General features: G+C 43.1%; 1 protein-coding gene across 3 annotated transcripts in view; it reads left to right on the plus strand.

The window, feature by feature from the left end:
* Nucleotides 1-20,658, plus strand: part of LOC118943884 (uncharacterized) — a 42,642-nt gene that overhangs the window by 889 nt on the left and 21,095 nt on the right. The window contains exons 2-6 of one of the 3 annotated variants that reach the window (XR_005039209.2): nucleotides 194-1,154; nucleotides 1,389-1,524; nucleotides 5,176-5,271; nucleotides 14,568-14,727; nucleotides 14,858-16,438. Coding sequence is in view for 2 of the 3 variants with exons in the window: in XM_090213405.1 (XP_090069531.1) it covers nucleotides 194-1,154; nucleotides 1,389-1,524; nucleotides 5,176-5,271; nucleotides 14,568-14,585 (1,211 nt within the window). In the remaining variant the exon portion in view is untranslated. Of the gene's footprint in view, nucleotides 1-193; nucleotides 1,155-1,388; nucleotides 1,525-5,175; nucleotides 5,272-14,567; nucleotides 16,439-20,658 lie in introns of those variants that run through there. The other 2 variants (XM_090213405.1, XM_090213414.1) reach the window with 2 other exon arrangements.

A 20,658-nucleotide genomic window follows, 5' to 3' on the forward strand; every position in this document is an offset into this window, starting at 1 on the left:
CCCATCATTTTGTATTTCTGCATCATTGGGAAGGGCTTGTAAAGCAAGCATTTCGCTTAAAGTCTACACCTGTTGTATTCTGTGCTGTGACAAATACAATTAGATTTAGCTAGGTTTGTGTCCTTTTGATGTAACCTAAGTAGGCCTAATCACTACTAATTTATTTGTGTTATGTATGTTGTGTTGGGTATAGAAGGCAGAGCCAATGAAGAGGATGTCATTGAGATAAATTCAGCGGGCTGGACCCTTGGGAAGAGAGCCTCCATCTCTCAATCCAAGCGTCTGTTAGGGAAGAGACCAGCCAGTTCTCCTGTCCCAGGAGGCCATCTTCACGACAACAAGAGACAAGCGATTGGCAGCTCCTCTTCCTCCCACTCCAGGGGACGGTCTGGTGACCGTAAGAGACCCGCCACATCCTCTTCCTCCTCTTCAGCCAATCAGAACACGTCGTCTGACGTCGAGTTGTCCAGTGAGGAGGAGGTGCCAGCAGCACCATTCTCCTTAGCAACCAAACCGCCTAGTACTGCGTCCGTCGCCGTCAGAGGTCCGGACCTGACACGTGATAGGTCTAGGTCCCCTAGGAGAGACCCACCCATTGAGCTGGACGAACCCCCTGCTGCAACAGAACCTCTTACAAGAGAACCACTGAATGACCCTAGAAAATCACCTGAAGCAGCAGCAGGTCACATGACCAACACATCGCCAAGAAGAATCACCACCGTTGAGCTGGACCCACCTCCACCCCCTGCAAGAGATCCGTACACACCCGCCAAGAATCCTGCTGAAACGACCATAACAACCCATTTACGTTTAGTCACCCCTACGAAGGAGAAGCCTGTTGAAGCTGAGCGGGAGCCTCTTCCAGAGATCTCCAACAGATCTGGTCCAATCGGCACCTCCACCTCTCCTACCCGTGCTGCCAACAACCTGTCCCCTGGACGTACCAACCTGTCCCCCAGCCTGGCTCGTCAAACCTCTAGGGAGACCTTCCTACCCTGCCACTATTGCCCCAGCCAGGGCTCTCTCCCTGCGGTGAAGACCTGCCTGGTGTGTGGAGCCTCCATGTGCTCCGACCACCTCCGGCCTCACCTGGAGTCCCCTGTCTTCCAGAGCCACACCCTGGTACCCCCTGTGGAGGACACCTCACCCTGGAGGTAAAGTTTCACTCTTATTTTGGGGAGAATCTCAATTGAATTTCCTTTTCTGAGCTGCACAAAGTTAAATTCCTAACAACTTTGGACGGTATTTGCAGTAAAGTCTTGAATTCCTGTAAATACTTTGTGTTTCAACGTTTCATTTAAAGTTGACGATTGTTTTATTTAATTTATTATATGACAAATCATTAAACAACTGGCAGCAAGCTGAAGTATAACTTACATGGTCATCAGGTGCCCGGAACACCAGGAGATGAACCGGATCTACTGCCGTCAGTGTAGTGTGTGTGTCTGTACCGTGTGTACCGTGATCGGGTCGCACCGGGACCACGCTTGCGTCAGCATCAGAGAGGCCGAGAGGGAGCTGAGGGTGAGAAACAGAGGAGTGTTTACCAAACACACATACCAACACACCACAAAAATACCTTTTTATTTATTTTTATTTTATTTTACCTTTATTTAACCAGGTAGGCAAGTTGAGAACAAGTTCTCATTTACAATTGCGACCTGGCCAAGATAAAGCAAAGCAGTTCGACAGATACAACAACACAGAGTTACACATGGAGTAAAACAAACATACAGTCAATAATAAAGTATAAACAAGTCTATATACAATGTGAGCAAATGAGGTGAGAAGGGAGGTAAAGGCAAAAAAAAAAGGCCTTGGTGGCAAAGTAAATACAATATAGCAAGTAAAACACTGGAATGGTAGTTTTGCAATGGAAGAATGTGCAAAGTAGAAATAAAAATAATGGGGTGCAAAGGAGCAAAATAAATAAATAAATTAAATACAGTTTGGAAAGAGGTAGTTGATAGGGCTAAATTATAGGTGGGCTATGTACAGGTGCAGTAATCTGTGAGCTGCTCTGACAGTTGGTGCTTAAAGCTAGTGAGGGAGATAAGTGTTTCCAGTTTCAGAGATTTTTGTAGTTCGTTCCAGTCATTGGCAGCAGAGAACTGGAAAGAGAGACGGCCAAAGAAAGAATTGGTTTTGGGGGTGACCAGAGAGATATACCTGCTGGAGCGTGTGCTACAGGTGGGAGATGCTATGGTGACCAGCGAGCTGAGATAAGGGGGGACTTTACCTAGCAGGGTCTTGTAGATGACATGGAGCCAGTGGGTTTGGCGACGAGTATGAAGCGAGGGCCAGCCAACGAGAGCGTACAGGTCGCAATGGTGGGTAGTATATGGGGCTTTGGTGACAAAACGGATTGCACTGTGATAGACTGCATCCAATTTGTTGAGTAGGGTATTGGATGCTATTTTGTAAATTACATCGCCAAAGTCGAGGATTGGTAGGATGGTCAGTTTTACAAGGGTATGTTTGGCAGCATGAGTGAAGGATGCTTTGTTGCGAAATAGGAAGCCAATTCTAGATTTAACTTTGGATTGGAGATGTTTGATATGGGTCTGGAAGGAGAGTTTACAGTCTAACCAGACACCTAAGTATTTGTAGTTGTCCACGTATTCTAAGTCAGAGCCGTCCAGAGTAGTGATGTTGGACAGGCGGGTAGGTGCAGGTAGCGATCGGTTGAAGAGCATGCATTTAGTTTTACTTGTATTTAAGAGCAATTGGAGGCCACGGAAGGAGAGTTGTATGGCATTGAAGCTTGCCTGGAGGGTTGTTAACACAGTGTCCAAAGAAGGGCCGGAAGTATACAGAATGGTGTCGTCTGCGTAGAGGTGGATCAGAGACTCACCAGCAGCAAGAGCGACCTCATTGATGTATACAGAGAAGAGTCGGTCCAAGAATTGAACCCTGTGGCACCCCCATAGAGACTGCCAGAGGTCCGGACAACAGACCCTCAGATTTGACACACTGAACTCTATCAGAGAAGTAGTTGGTGAACCAGGCGAGGCAATCATTTGAGAAACCAAGGCTGTTGAGTCTGCCGATGAGGATGTGGTGATTGACAGAGTCGAAAGCCTTGGCCAGATCAATGAATACGGCTGCACAGTAATGTTTCTTATCGATGGCGGTTAAGATATCGTTTAGGACCTTGAGCGTGGCTGAGGTGCACCCATGACCAGCTCTGAAACCAGATTGCATAGCAGAGAAGGTATGGTGAGATTCAAAATGGTCGGTAATCTGTTTGTTGACTTGGCTTTCGAAGACCTTAGAAAGGCATGGTAGGATAGATATAGGTCTGTAGCAGTTTGGGTCAAGAGTGTCCCCCCCTTTGAAGAGGGGGATGACCGCAGCTGCTTTCCAATCTTTGGGAATCTCAGACGACACGAAAGAGAGGTTGAACAGGCTAGTAATAGGGGTGGCAACAATTTCGGCAGATAATTTTAGAAAGAAAGGGTCCAGATTGTCTAGCCCGGCTGATTTGTAGGGGTCCAGATTTTGCAGCTCTTTCAGAACATCAGCTGAATGGATTTGGGAGAAGGAGAAATGGGGAAGGCTTGGGCGAGTTGCTGTTGGGGGTGCAGTGCTGTTGACAGGGGTAGGAGTAGCCAGGTGGAAAGCATGGCCAGCAGTAGAAAAATGCTTATTGAAATTTTCAATTATGGTGGATTTATCAGTGGTGACAGTGTTTCCTATCTTCAGTGCAGTGGGCAGCTGTGAGGAGGTGTTCTTATTCTCCATGGACTTTACAGTGTCCCAGAACTTTTTTGAGTTAGTGTTGCAAAAAGCAAATTTCTGCTTGAAAAAGCTAGCCTTGGCTTTTCTAACTGCCTGTGTATAATGGTTTCTAGCTTCCCTGAACAGCTGCATATCACGGGGGCTGTTCGATGCTAATGCAGAACGCCATAGGACATTTTTGTGTTGATTAAGGGCAGTCAGGTCTGGGGAGAACCAAGGGCTATATCTGTTCCTGGTTCTAAATTTCTTGAATGGGGCATGTTTATTTAAGATGGTTAGGAAGGCATTTTTAAAAAATATCCAGGCATCCTCTACTGACGGGATGAGGTCAATATCCTTCCAGGATACCCCGGCCAGGTCGATTAGAAAGGCCTGCTCGCTGAAGTGTTTCGGGGAGCGTTTTACAGTGATGAGAGGAGGTCGTTTGACCGCTGACCCATTACGGATGCAGGCAATGAGGCAGTGATCGCTGAGATCTTGGTTGAAGACAGCAGAGGTGTATTTAGAGGGGAAGTTGGTTAGGATGATATCTATGAGGGTGCCCGTGTTTAAGGCTTTGGGGAGGTACCTGGTAGGTTCATTGATAATTTGTGTGAGATTGAGGGCATCAAGTTTAGATTGTAGGATGGCTGGGGTGTTAAGCATGTTCCAGTTTAGGTCGCCTAGCAGCACGAGCTCTGAAGATAGATGGGGGGCAATCAGTTCACATATGGTGTCCAGAGCACAGCTGGGGGCAGAGGGTGGTCTATAGCAGGCAGCAACGGTGAGAGACTTGTTTTTAGAGAGGTGGATTTTTAAAAGTAGAAGTTCAAATTGTTTGGGTACAGACCTGGATAATAGGACAGAACTCTGCAGGCTATCTTTGCAGTAGATTGCAACACCGCCCCCTTTGGCAGTTCTATCTTGTCTGAAAATGTTGTAGTTTGGAATTAAAATGTCTGAATTTTTGGTGGTCTTCCTAAGCCAGGATTCAGACACAGCTAGAACATCCGGGTTGGCAGAGTGTGCTAAAGCAGTGAATAGAACAAACTTAGGGAGGAGGCTTCTAATGTTAACATGCATGAAACCAAGGCTATTACGGTTACAGAAGTCGTCAAAAGAGAGCGCCTGGGGAATAGGAGTGGAGCTAGGCACTGCAGGGCCTGGATTCACCTCTACATCGCCAGAGGAACATAGGAGGAGTAGAATAAGGGTGCGACTAAAAGCAATAAGAATTGGTCGTCTAGAACGTCTGGAACAGAGAGTAAAAGGAGGTTTCTGGGGGCGATACCTGATCACATCCCAGCTGTATGAGCCGTAGTATTAATGTTGTCTAAGGATCGTTAGTGGTGAATAAACATATCACACGCGTTATAGTATAAATACGTGTTCCAGAGAGCTAAAGCATGTTTTCTATTGACGGCAGGATGACGGCACTGTGTTTTTGTCTTGCAGGGGAACCTGAAACAGGAGATGAAGAAGATGCAGGGAGCGGAACAGTCTTTAATCAGCAGAGTGACTGAGATGACAGAGAAGAAACAGAGATTCCAGGTAAGAAGGACAGGACCTCAGTTGGACCAGGTATTTTTTTTTTTAGGTTTGACCTGACGCAAAAGCCTAATAATGTACACACCCTGTATCCCTCTAAATCAAATGTTACAGTTCACCTTACAGTGAAATGCTGAATACAACAGGTGTAGTAGACCTTACAGTGAAATGCTGAATACAACAGGTGTAGTAGACCTTACAGTGTAATGCTGAATACAACAGGTGTAGTAGACCTTACAGTGAAATGCTGAATACAACAGGTGTAGTAGACCTCACAGTGAAATGCTGAATACAACAGGTGTAGTAGACCTTACAGTGAAATGCTGAATACAACAGGTGTAGTAGACCTTAGTGAAATGCTGAATACAACAGGTGTAGTAGACCTTACAGTGAAATGCTGAATACAACAGGTGTAGTAGACCTTACAGTGAAATGCTGAATACAACAGGTGTAGTAGACCTACAGTGAAATGCTGAATACAACAGGTGTAGTAGACCTCACAGTGAAATGCTGAATACAACAGGTGTAGTAGACCTTACAGTAAAATGCTGAATACAACAGGTGTAGTAGACCTCACAGTGAAATGCTGAATACAACAGGTGTAGTAGACCTCACAGTGAAATGCTGAATACAACAGGTGTAGTAGACCTCACAGTGAAATGCTGAATACAACAGGTGTAGTAGACCTCACAGTGAAATGCTGAATACAACAGGTGTAGTAGACCTTACAGTGAAATGCTGAATACAACAGGTGTAGTAGACCTTACAGTTAAATGCTGAATACAACAGGTGTAGTAGACCTGACAGTGAAATGCTGAATACAACAGGTGTAGTAGACCTCACAGTGAAATGCTGAATACAACAGGTGTAGTAGACCTGACAGTGTAATGCTGAATACAACAGGTGTAGTAGACCTGACAGTTAAATGCTGAATACAACAGGTGTAGTAGACCTCACAGTGAAATGCTGAATACAACAGGTGTAGTAGACTTTACAGTGAAATGCTGAATACAACAGGTGTAGTAGACCTTACAGTTAAATGCTGAATACAACAGGTGTAGTAGACCTCACAGTGAAATGCTGAATACAACAGGTGTAGGTAGACCTTACAGTTAAATGCTGAATACAACAGGTGTAGTAGACCTCACAGTGAAATGCTGAATACAACAGGTGTAGGTAGACCTCACAGTGAAATGCTGAATACAACAGGTGTAGTAGACCTCACAGTGAAATGCTGAATACATCAGGTGTAGTAGACCTCACAGTGAAATGCTGAATACAACAGGTGTAGTAGACCTCACAGTGAAATGCTGAATACAACAGGTGTAGTAGACCTCACAGTGAAATGCTGAATACAACAGGTGTAGTAGACCTCACAGTGAAATGCTGAATACAACAGGTGTAGTAGACCTTACAGTGAAATGCTGAATACAACAGGTGTAGTAGACCTCACAGTGAAATGCTGAATACAACAGGTGTAGTAGACCTCACAGTGAAATGCTGAATACAACAGGTGTAGTAGACCTCACAGTGAAATGCTGAATACAACAGGTGTAGTAGACCTCACAGTGAAATGCTGAATACAACAGGTGTAGGTAGACCTTACAGTGAAATGCTGAATACAACAGGTGTAGTAGACCTTACAGTGAAATGCTGAATACAACAGGTGTAGTAGACCTTACAGTGAAATGCTGAATACATCAGGTGTAGTAGACCTCACAGTGAAATGATGAATACAACAGGTGTAGTAGACCTTACAGTGAAATGCTGAATACAACAGGTAGACCTCACAGTGAAATGCTGAATACAACAGGTGTAGTAGACCTCACAGTGAAATGCTGAATACAACAGGTGTAGTAGACCTCACAGTGAAATGCTGAATACAACAGGTGTAGTAGACCTTACAGTGAAATGCTGAATACAACAGGTGTAGTAGACCTCACAGTGAAATGCTGAATACAACAGGTGTAGGTAGACCTTACAGTGTAATGCTGAATACAACAGGTGTAGTAGACCTTACAGTGAAATGCTGAATACAACAGGTGTAGTAGACCTCACAGTGAAATGCTGAATACAACAGGTGTAGTAGACCTTACAGTGAAATGCTGAATACAACAGGTGTAGTAGACCTCACAGTGAAATGCTGAATACAACAGGTGTAGTAGACCTTACAGTGAAATGCTGAATACAACAGGTGCAGTAGACCTCACAGTGAAATGCTGAATACAACAGGTGTAGTAGACCTTACAGTGAAATGCTGAATACAACAGGTGTAGTAGACCTCACAGTGAAATGCTGAATACAACAGGTGTAGTAGACCTCACAGTGAAATGCTGAATACAACAGGTGTAGTAGACCTTACAGTGAAATGCTGAATACAACAGGTGTAGGTAGACCTACAGTGACATGCTGAATACAACAGGTGTAGTAGACCTCACAGTGAAATGCTGAATACAACAGGTGTAGTAGACCTCACAGTGAAATGCTGAATACAACAGGTGTAGTAGACCTTAAAGTGAAATGCTGAATACATCAGGTGTAGTAGACCTTACAGTGAAATGCTGAATACAACAGGTGTAGTAGACCTCACAGTGAAATGCTGAATACAACAGGTGTAGGTAGACCTCACAGTGAAATGCTGAATACAACAGGTGTAGTAGACCTCACAGTGAAATGCTGAATACATCAGGTGTAGTAGACCTCACAGTGAAATGCTGAATACAACAGGTGTAGTAGACCTCACAGTGAAATGCTGAATACAACAGGTGTAGTAGACCTCACAGTGAAATGCTGAATACAACAGGTGTAGGTAGACCTTACAGTGAAATGCTGAATACAACAGGTGTAGTAGACCTTACAGTGAAATGCTGAATACAACAGGTGTAGTAGACCTTACAGTGAAATGCTGAATACATCAGGTGTAGTAGACCTCACAGTGAAATGATGAATACAACAGGTGTAGTAGACCTTACAGTGAAATGCTGAATACAACAGGTAGACCTCACAGTGAAATGCTGAATACAACAGGTGTAGTAGACCTCACAGTGAAATGCTGAATACAACAGGTGTAGTAGACCTCACAGTGAAATGCTGAATACAACAGGTGTAGTAGACCTTACAGTGAAATGCTGAATACAACAGGTGTAGTAGACCTCACAGTGAAATTCTGAATACAACAGGTGTAGGTAGACCTTACAGTGTAATGCTGAATACAACAGGTGTAGTAGACCTTACAGTGAAATGCTGAATACAACAGGTGTAGTTGACCTCACAGTGAAATGCTGAATACAACAGGTGTAGTAGACCTTACAGTGAAATGCTGAATACAACAGGTGTAGTAGACCTCACAGTGAAATGCTGAATACAACAGGTGTAGTAGACCTTACAGTGAAATGCTGAATACAACAGGTGCAGTAGACCTCACAGTGAAATGCTGAATACAACAGGTGTAGTAGACCTTACAGTGAAATGCTGAATACAACAGGTGTAGTAGACCTCACAGTGAAATGCTGAATACAACAGGTGTAGTAGACCTCACAGTGAAATGCTGAATACAACAGGTGTAGTAGACCTTACAGTGAAATGCTGAATACAACAGGTGTAGGTAGACCTACAGTGACATGCTGAATACAACAGGTGTAGTAGACCTCACAGTGAAATGCTGAATACAACAGGTGTAGTAGACCTCACAGTGAAATGCTGAATACAACAGGTGTAGTAGACCTTACAGTGAAATGCTGAATACATCAGGTGTAGTAGACCTTACAGTGAAATGCTGAATACAACAGGTGTAGTAGACCTCACAGTGAAATGCTGAATACAACAGGTGTAGTAGACCTTACAGTGAAATGCTGAATACAACAGGTGTAGTAGACCTCACAGTGAAATGCTGAATACAACAGGTGTAGTAGACCTCACAGTGAAATGCTGAATACAACAGGTGTAGTAGACCTTACAGTGAAATGCTGAATACAACAGGTGTAGTAGACCTCACAGTGAAATGCTGAATACAACAGGTGTAGTAGACCTCACAGTGAAATGCTGAATACAACAGGTGTAGTAGACCTTACAGTGAAATGCTGAATACAACAGGTGTAGTAGACCTCACAGTGAAATGCTGAATACAACAGGTGTAGGTAGACCTTACAGTGTAATGCTGAATACAACAGGTGTAGTAGACCTTACAGTGAAATGCTGAATACAACAGGTGTAGTAGACCTCACAGTGAAATGCTGAATACAACAGGTGTAGTAGACCTTACAGTGAAATGCTGAATACAACAGGTGTAGTAGACCTCACAGTGAAATGCTGAATACAACAGGTGTAGTAGACCTCACAGTGAAATGCTGAATACAACAGGTGTAGTAGACCTTACAGTGAAATGCTGAATACAACAGGTGCAGTAGACCTCACAGTGAAATGCTGAATACAACAGGTGTAGTAGACCTTACAGTGAAATGCTGAATACAACAGGTGTAGTAGACCTCACAGTGAAATGCTGAATACAACAGGTGTAGTAGACCTCACAGTGAAATGCTGAATACAACAGGTGTAGTAGACCTTACAGTGAAATGCTGAATACAACAGGTGTAGTAGACCTTACAGTGAAATGCTGAATACAACAGGTGTAGTAGACCTCACAGTGAAATGCTGAATACAACAGGTGTAGGTAGACCTCACAGTGTAATGCTGAATACAACAGGTGTAGTAGACCTTACAGTGAAATGCTGAATACAACAGGTGTAGTAGACCTCACAGTGAAATGCTGAATACAACAGGTGTAGTAGACCTTACAGTGAAATGCTGAATACAACAGGTGTAGTAGACCTCACAGTGAAATGCTGAATACAACAGGTGTAGTAGACCTTACAGTGAAATGCTGAATACAACAGGTGTAGTAGACCTTACAGTGAAATGCTGAATACAACAGGTGTAGTAGACCTTACAGTGAAATGCTGAATACAACAGGTGTAGTAGACCTTACAGTGAAATGCTGAATACATCAGGTGTAGTAGACCTTACAGTGAAATGCTGAATACAACAGGTGTAGTAGACCTCACAGTGAAATGATGAATACAACAGGTGTAGTAGACCTCACAGTGAAATGCTGAATACAACAGGTGTAGTAGACCTCTACCAAGTCCTTTACCAACAATGCAGTTTTAAGAAAGTACCTACAAAAAGAGTATGAGATAACAATAACAAATAATTAAAGCGCAGCAGTAAATGACAACAGCAGGGCTATATACAGGGTATTACGGTACAGAGCCAATGTGGAGGTTATATACAGGGTATTACGGTACAGAGTCAATGTGGAGGCTATATACAGGGTATTACGGTACAGAGTCAATGTGGAGGCTATATACAGGGTATTACGGTACAGAGTCAATGTGGAGGCTATATACAGGGTATTACGGTACAGAGTCAATGTGGAGACTATATACAGGGTATTACGGTACAGAGCCAATGTGGAGGTTATATACAGGGTATTACGGTACAGAGTCAATGTGGAGGCTATATACAGGGTATTACGGTACAGAGTCAATGTGGAGGCTATATACAGGGTATTACGGTACAGAGTCAATGTGGAGGCTATATACAGGGTATTACGGTACAGAGTCAATGTGGAGGCTATATACAGGGTATTACGGTACAGAGTCAATGTGGAGGCTATATACAGGGTATTACGGTACAGAGTCAATGTGGAGGCTATATACAGGGTATTACGGTACAGAGTCAATGTGGAGGCTATATACAGGGTATTACGGTACAGAGTCAATGTGGAGGCTATATACAGGGTATTACAGTACAGAGTCAATGTGGAGGTTATATACCGGGTGTTACGGTACAGAGTCAATGTGGAGACAATATACAAGGTATTACGGTACAGAGCCAATGTGGAGACTATATACAGGGTGTTACGGTACAGAGTCAATGTGGAGGTTATATACAGGGTGTTACGGTACAGAGTCAATGTGGAGACTATATACAGGGTGTTACGGTACAGAGTCAATGTGGAGGTTATATACAGGGTGTTACGGTACAGAGTCAATGTGGAGACTATATACAGGGTGTTACGGTACAGAGTCAATGTGGAGGTTATATACAGGGTGTTACGGTACAGAGTCAATGTGAGGGGGCACCAGTGTCGAGATAATTGAGGTAATATATGGGAAGGCTCTTTCTGCATGAATACCCCCGTGCACAAAGCGAGGTCCATGCAGAAATGGTTAGTCAATCAGTGTGTTTAGAACTTGACTGCACAGAGACCTGACCTCAATCCCATCGAAAGCCTTCGGGATGAATTGGAATGCTGACTGCGGGCCTAATCGCCCAACATCAGTGCCCGACCTCACTAATGCTCTTGTGGCTGAATGGAATCAAGTCCCCCTGCAGCAATGCTTTTATAACAGCAATGTACCAACATCTAGTGGAAAGCCTTCCCAGAAGAGTGGAGGCTGTTATAACAGCAGTGTAGTAGACCTTACAGTGAAATGCTGAATACAACAGGTGTAGTAGACCTCACAGTGAAATGCTGAATACAACAGGTGTAGGTAGACCTTACAGTGTAATGCTGAATACAACAGGTGTAGTAGACCTTACAGTGAAATGCTGAATACAACAGGTGTAGTAGACCTCACAGTGAAATGCTGAATACAACAGGTGTAGTAGACCTTACAGTGAAATGCTGAATACAACAGGTGTAGTAGACCTCACAGTGAAATGCTGAATACAACAGGTGTAGTAGACCTCACAGTGAAATGCTGAATACAACAGGTGTAGTAGACCTTACAGTGAAATGCTGAATACAACAGGTGCAGTAGACCTCACAGTGAAATGCTGAATACAACAGGTGTAGTAGACCTTACAGTGAAATGCTGAATACAACAGGTGTAGTAGACCTCACAGTGAAATGCTGAATACAACAGGTGTAGTAGACCTCACAGTGAAATGCTGAATACAACAGGTGTAGTAGACCTTACAGTGAAATGCTGAATACAACAGGTAGACCTCACAGTGAAATGCTGAATACAACAGGTGTAGTAGACCTCACAGTGAAATGCTGAATACAACAGGTGTGGTAGACCTCACAGTGAAATGCTGAATACAACAGGTGTAGTAGACCTCACAGTGAAATGCTGAATACAACAGGTGTAGTAGACCTCACAGTGAAATGCTGAATACAACAGGTGTAGGTAGACCTCACAGTGTAATGCTGAATACAACAGGTGTAGTAGACCTTACAGTGAAATGCTGAATACAACAGGTGTAGTAGACCTCACAGTGAAATGCTGAATACAACAGGTGTAGTAGACCTTACAGTGAAATGCTGAATACAACAGGTGTAGTAGACCTCACAGTGAAATGCTGAATACAACAGGTGTAGTAGACCTTACAGTGAAATGCTGAATACAACAGGTGTAGTAGACCTTACAGTGAAATGCTGAATACAACAGGTGTAGTAGACCTTACAGTGAAATGCTGAATACAACAGGTGTAGTAGACCTTACAGTGAAATGCTGAATACATCAGGTGTAGTAGACCTTACAGTGAAATGCTGAATACAACAGGTGTAGTAGACCTCAGAGAAATGCTGAATACAACAGGTGTAGTAGACCTTACAGTGAAATGCTGAATACAACAGGTGTAGTAGACCTCACAGTGAAATGCTGAATACAACAGGTGTAGTAGACCTCTACCAAGTCCTTTACCAACAATGCAGTTTTAAGAAAGTACCTACAAAAAGAGTATGAGATAACAATAACAAATAATTAAAGCGCAGCAGTAAATGACAACAGCAGGGCTATATACAGGGTATTACGGTACAGAGCCAATGTGGAGGTTATATACAGGGTATTACGGTACAGAGTCAATGTGGAGGCTATATACAGGGTATTACGGTACAGAGTCAATGTGGAGGCTATATACAGGGTATTACGGTACAGAGTCAATGTGGAGGCTATATACAGGGTATTACGGTACAGAGTCAATGTGGAGACTATATACAGGGTATTACGGTACAGAGCCAATGTGGAGGTTATATACAGGGTATTACGGTACAGAGTCAATGTGGAGGCTATATACAGGGTATTACGGTACAGAGTCAATGTGGAGGCTATATACAGGGTATTACGGTACAGAGTCAATGTGGAGGCTATATACAGGGTATTACGGTACAGAGTCAATGTGGAGGCTATATACAGGGTATTACGGTACAGAGTCAATGTGGAGGCTATATACAGGGTATTACGGTACAGAGTCAATGTGGAGGCTATATACAGGGTATTACAGTACAGAGTCAATGTGGAGGTTATATACCGGGTGTTACGGTACAGAGTCAATGTGGAGACAATATACAAGGTATTACGGTACAGAGCCAATGTGGAGACTATATACAGGGTGTTACGGTACAGAGTCAATGTGGAGGTTATATACAGGGTGTTACGGTACAGAGTCAATGTGGAGACTATATACAGGGTGTTACGGTACAGAGTCAATGTGGAGGTTATATACAGGGTGTTACGGTACAGAGTCAATGTGGAGACTATATACAGGGTGTTACGGTACAGAGTCAATGTGGAGGTTATATACAGGGTGTTACGGTACAGAGTCAATGTGAGGGGGCACCAGTGTCGAGATAATTGAGGTAATATATGGGAAGGCTCTTTCTGCATGAATACCCCCGTGCACAAAGCGAGGTCCATGCAGAAATGGTTAGTCAATCAGTGTGTTTAGAACTTGACTGCACAGAGACCTGACCTAAATCCCATCGAAAGCCTTCGGGATGAATTGGAATGCTGACTGCGGGCCTAATCGCCCAACATCAGTGCCCGACCTCACTAATGCTCTTGTGGCTGAATGGAATCAAGTCCCCCTGCAGCAATGCTTTTATAACAGCAATGTACCAACATCTAGTGGAAAGCCTTCCCAGAAGAGTGGAGGCTGTTATAGCAGCAATGTACCAACATCTAGTGGAAAGCCTTCCCAGAAGAATGGAGGCTGTTATAGCAGCAAAAGGGGGACCAACTACATATTAATGCCCATGATTTTGGAATGAGATGTTCAACAAGCAGGTGTCCACATACTTTTGGTCATGTAGTGTATGTTGAATGATAAATATTTAAGGCTGACAGTCTACACGTATTACAGATTCATAGAAAGCTTTACAGAGAATCTGCCATTTATATTGCAAAATGTCTGGTTTAAGCATCAAGAGTTTTAGACATTGTCAACACCAGTTGCCTGTGGAAAGCTTCATATCATTGGTGCTCAAATCATTTTTTTCCTTCTCAAATCAGGTGTCGTCAACAATGTAAAAGGAATTGATGCCATAAGCCCGTCTTCTAAAGATGAGTTCACAGAGTTTGAAAAGTTGTTAAGACAAGATATCACCTTTTGAGACTTCAATACACTATTCCGGCTTCCTAGAGTCCTTGTTTCGAGACCTCTGTCTCTCATGTAAGTATTGATTTAATAATATACCGTTTGAAAAGTAACCGATGTTATTGGTCATGCATCTCAACGGTCAGTGGGGCTGTTCCTGTATTATATGAAATACTGTTTTAACTGTGCATCTCTTATGTTACAGTGGAGGTAGAGGACTTGAAGAAAGTCAGCAACTCCCACAGTCTTACTAAGTGAAAAACAGAAACAAGAAAAGGTTAGTGGGTTTTTTATTATTTTCTTTTTCAAAATGACAGACAAAAGTTTTTTTTTTAAATCAGTGACAAAACTGACATGCTTTATTTACAAATAAACCAAAAGCAAGCTTTTAAAATGGTTACATACAGAGACATTTATCACCAGTATCCATGGTCTACTTAGACCGGTATTCAGTCCGGGTCATGTTCATTAGGCATCAAACGGAAGAAAACAGACTGAGGCGTGCCCTAATGGACATGATGATAAAATGACACAAACTCGATTCTGAAAAGAAGTGTTGAATGGTTTGACGAGGAACGTCTGATTTCAACAGGGTTGTTTCTCCTCGTTAGAAATTCCTTCAACGATTCCTCGAAACTGACTGACCAATAAGACTGTGTTCTGGATACCAAAATGTTTCACCTCCCATAATGAGATGCGAAAACCCAGCATCAAACTTGTTTTTTTTCCCCAATCCTAGAATGAATTTAATTTGATCTTTTAAAAGAAATGATCTCTCAAACAAAATGTAATTGTTACTGTTTGACGAAGGAAAATACATTTTGTGTTCCGTGCAAATCAGATTATTACTATTTTTCTCAAGTATAAATTAAATATGTTTTTTACTCAAAGGATGGCTATTGGCATTCTGAAATATAATACTACATTGTTATGTAAAGACTATAGTTCTCCAAATGTCAGTTCGGTGCTCTTCACATATTACACATATATTGATCCTTGACATCATAGTATTTTTCAGGAGAAAATGTCCAAATAAGTCAAGGAGTTTAGGACCAGTTGAGAAAAGCAACATTGAGATGAACATGTTAGATAAATTCAGGACTCGGTTTGCATGGTCACATAGTCTACAAATATTTTTTGGGGGGGGTGAATTCCTAAATTCCGTGTTTCTAGAATGTTTAAAGATTGATTACTTCTAGTTGTAAGGAGGGTAATATCGCCCTGAACATTCTTCCCCCTACATTATTTACATTTTCTAGGAAAATAATACAAAATGTTACGATAAAGTAATTTAAGGCTAGGAAGTATTGAAGCCACACAAGTCAATGTGTGAACAGAGGCCCATATACTGCTGAAATGAATATGATGTAACCATAGTCTTAACTGTTCGTGTATTTTAATGGAGGAATGATGGCGCTGAAAATAATCTGTTATGTAGCATTTCAATAAATAGCCGTAGGGTCAAGTAGAAAACACGGCGCTGACCATTTCATCCTGGGCCTATGTTCACAAAACGTCTGAGTAGATACGCTGATCTAGAATCAGACTAAACTGATCCTAGAGCAGCACTGCTACGCTGAGAAACCCAGTATAACCACTTCCACTGAGTTGAAGCAACAATCACTCTAGGTCTCGTTGGCATAACTTTGCACGGCTTGTATCAAGTGAGGTGAGAAACAGACCAAATGTATTTAGGAAAGAAGGTTGTACTGGGTCATTATCACTTGTTTTTCTTTTTCACAGCACATTTTCAGGATTGGAAATATAAACAATATTAAAGATTAAAGTTGTCTTATTTTATCCACCTAATTTAATAAAATCACTGTTTTAAAAAAGTAATTTTTTAAATATTTTTTTTAATGCATTTTAGAATTTGGATCATTTTGGCTTAACAAATATGAAGTATTTTAATGTTATTTATGGGTTGATCTTCTAATTGCGCCCAGAGCATATCGGGGAAGAGTGGTGAACGAGTTACCGACTAACTACCTTAACGTCAAAAGAAATAACTACCTTCAACAAACAGTCTCCATTGGGGGAATTCATCTCGTTCATCAGACGAGTTGAATCAATGAATCTTTAATTTTGTGAATAAACAAATGGCATTTTGTAGATTATAAAGTGTCTTTACATGTCCATATAGTGGAACAAAATGACTGCTCTATGCTACTCTATTAACCTCAAGCTAATGGCAGGTACATGTGTAAAGTGAATGACACTGTAATTATATCTCTCAATTGCTATTATACGCAAACAAGTTTGTCCGTGCAAATCATTTTCAAAAAGTTAGATTTTTTTTTTTGTAAGTCTAATGGCATACATCTGAATATCCAATCCATTTTTAGCACTTGCTTCATTGTAATTGATGATTGACCAATACGGCTGAGGGTAAGGCGTGAACAGGTGAAGACGGAACAATCCTCAAATCCCTCCAAATTAAGCAGTGTCCTCTGAGACAGTCTGCTACACCTGCAACGTGGTACTCTCCTCTGAGACAGTCTGCTACACCTGCAACGTGGTACTCTCCTCTGAGACAGTCTGCTACACCTGCAACGTGGTACTCTCCTCTGAGACAGTCTGCTACACCTGCAACGTGGTACTCTCCTCAGACAGTCTGCTACACCTGCAACGTGGTACTCTCCTCTGAGACAGTCTGCTACACCTGCAACGTGGTACTCTCCTCTGAGACAGTCTGCTACACGTGGTACTCTCCTCTGAGACAGTCTGCTACACCTGCAACGTGGTACTCTCCTCTGAGACAGTCTGCTACACCTGCAACGTGGTACTCTCCTCTGAGACAGTCTGCTACACCTGCAACGTGGTACTCTCCTCTGAGACAGTCTGCTACACCTGCAACGTGGTACTCTCCTCTGAGACAGTCTGCTACACCTGCAACGTGGTACTCTCCTCTGAGACAGTCTGCTACACGTGGTACTCTCCTCTGAGACAGTCTGCTACACCTGCAACGTGGTACTCTCCTCTGAGACAGTCTGCTACACCTGCAACGTGGTACTCTCCTCTCAAACAGTCTGCTACACCTGCAACGTGGTACTCTCCTCTGAGACAGTCTGCTACACCTGCAACGTGGTACTCTCCTCTCAAACAGTCTGCTACACCTGCAACGTGGTACTCTCCTCTGAGACAGTCTGCTACACCTGCAACGTGGTACTCTCCACTGAGACAGTCTGCTACACCTGCAACGTGGTACTCTCCTCTGAGACAGTCTGCTACACCTGCAACATGGTACTCTCCTCTGAGACAGTCTGCTACACCTGCAACGTGGTACTCTCCTCTCAGACAGTCTGCTACACCTGCAACGTGGTACTCTCCTCTCAGACAGTCTGCTACACCTGCAACGTGGTACTCTCCTCTGAGACAGTCTGCTACACCTGCAACGTGGTACTCTCCTCTGAGACAGTCTGCTACACCTGCAACGTGGTACTCTCCTCTGAGACAGTCTGCTACACCTGCAACGTGGTACTCTCCTCTGAGACAGTCTGCTACACCTGCAACGTGGTACTCTCCTCTGAGACAGTCTGCTACACCTGCAACGTGGTACTCTCCACTGAGACAGTCTGCTACACCTGCAACGTGGTACTCTCCTCTCAGACAGTCTGCTACACCTGCAACGTGGTACTCTCCTCTGAGACAGTCTGCTACACCTGCAACGCGGTACTCTCCTCTGAGACAGTCTGCTACACCTGCAACGCGGTACTCTCCTCTGAGACAGTCTGCTACACCTGCAACGTGGTACTCTCCACTGTGACAGTCTGCTACACGTGGTACTCTCCTCTGAGACAGTCTGCTACACCTGCAACGTGGTACTCTCCTCTGAGACAGTCTGCTACACCTGCAACGTGGTACTCTCCTCTGAGACAGTCTGCTACACCTGCAACGTGGTACTCTCCTCTGAGACAGTCTGCTACACCTGCAACGTGGTACTCTCCTCTGAGACAGTCTGCTACACCTGCAACGTGGTACTCTCCTCTGAGACAGTCTGCTACACCTGCAACGTGGTACTCTCCTCTGAGACAGTCTGCTACACCTGCAACGTGGTACTCTCCACTGAGACAGTCTGCTACACGTGGTACTCTCCACTGAGACAGTCTGCTACACGTGGTACTCTCCTCTGAGACAGTCTGCTACACCTGCAACGTGGTACTCTCCTCTGAGACAGTCTGCTACACCTGCAACGTGGTACTCTCCTCTGAGACAGTCTGCTACACCTGCAACGTGGTACTCTCCTCTCAGACAGTCTGCTACACCTGCAACGTGGTACTCTCATCTGAGACAGTCTGCTACACCTGCAACGTGGTACTCTCCTCTGGGACAGTCTGCTACACCTGCAACGTGGTACTCTCCACTGAGACAGTCTGCTACACCTGCAACGCGGTACTCTCCTCTGAGACAGTCTGCTACACCTGCAACGTGGTACTCTCCTCTGAGACAGTCTGCTACACCTGCAACGTGGTACTCTCCTCTGAGACAGTCTGCTACACCTGCAACGTGGTACTCTCCTCTGAGACAGTCTGCTACACCTGCAACGTGGTACTCTCCACTGTGACAGTCTGCTACACGTGGTACTCTCCTCTGAGACAGTCTGCTACACCTGCAACGTGGTACTCTCCTCTGAGACAGTCTGCTACACCTGCAACGTGGTACTCTCCACTGAGACAGTCTGCTACACGTGGTACTCTCCTCTGAGACAGTCTGCTACACCTGCAACGTGGTACTCTCCTCTCAGACAGTCTGCTACACCTGCAACGTGGTACTCTCCTCTCAGACAGTCTACTACACCTACATAACAGAACCAGTAGAAAGTGAGAATAAAGCCTGGTCCAACAATGGGCTGGTTGTTCTCTGAACATCCTTCTGATGCCTGGTTAATATTTGTAAAAATAAAAAGTAAAAGTGAAGACATAGTTCCTCAAGAAAAAAAAAAGATTCACAAGCACTGGTGGTAATCATAGTACAGTAAAACAATGTCTTGTCTTCATTCGGTCAATCCACAGACATCTTTGGATATCTCAGTTACAATCACATTGCTTCTAAAACTTCACACGAGATACAACTAAGATGATAAAAATCAAGAGGATGTAGGCTGCTTCTCCATTCAATTAGAATTCTAAAAGGTTATTAGTACGACAGAGATAAATCAGATAAAAGCACAGTTTTGCAGGCCACAGCCTGTCTGAAAGCACAACAACTATTATCCACTTTTATGTTTGGATGTTCAGGGCAACATTCCAACTTTGCAGCTGTTATTCTCCAGATGGAATACAAGAGAAATTATACTTATAAAAAAGGGTGAGAATAGATTAAAAGAATGCTATCAAATTGACAGATAACAACGCAAGTCACTTTTTGGCAGCTAATTAACTCTCTTCTGGAAACAACTAATGTTTTAATGAATCTGGTTCGAGAGGGATATTTCTTGGTTAAAATATCCGTTAAGAATTGGAATTGTTTAACGTCATAAAATGCTAAAACTACAAATTGCATTTTGCAAACTGACCATTTGCTAAATGTTTTCAGTTTGTAAGTAAAATATAGATATTTTATATATTTTTGGACTACACATTTCCATTTACTATGACTCCAAAAAACATGTTTATTTACGTAATTCCATCCTTACTGACTAAACTAGTTTTTTTCCCCCTTCAATCCATGGAGAAAATGCATGCAACCATATTTTAACATGGAAACAGCTGTTCTATCGTTCAGCCTACAGTAGCAGCCAATGTGTGGTGTTCAGTGTAAAGCCTACATTCTAGGAGACTATTGGAGGAAAAAAAAAAAACACAAAAAACATGCAGGGCTTAAAACATGAAACTGTTTATCAACTTGTCCTTCAGACAAGAATGTGACTGAAAATGTTGTGTTTGATGGAATAAACCACTTTACAAAATAAAATTGATTATTATTATTCTCATACCATTATTACAATCTAATTAGCTTATTCAAGCCCGGCTCAAAATACAACACTGCCCCTGTAAGAAAATAAAG

Source organism: Oncorhynchus mykiss, chromosome 2 (genome assembly GCF_057628025.1).
Source record: "Oncorhynchus mykiss isolate SJ-2025 chromosome 2, ASM5762802v1, whole genome shotgun sequence".
In the NCBI taxonomy this organism is placed as follows: Eukaryota; Metazoa; Chordata; class Actinopteri; order Salmoniformes; family Salmonidae; genus Oncorhynchus; species Oncorhynchus mykiss.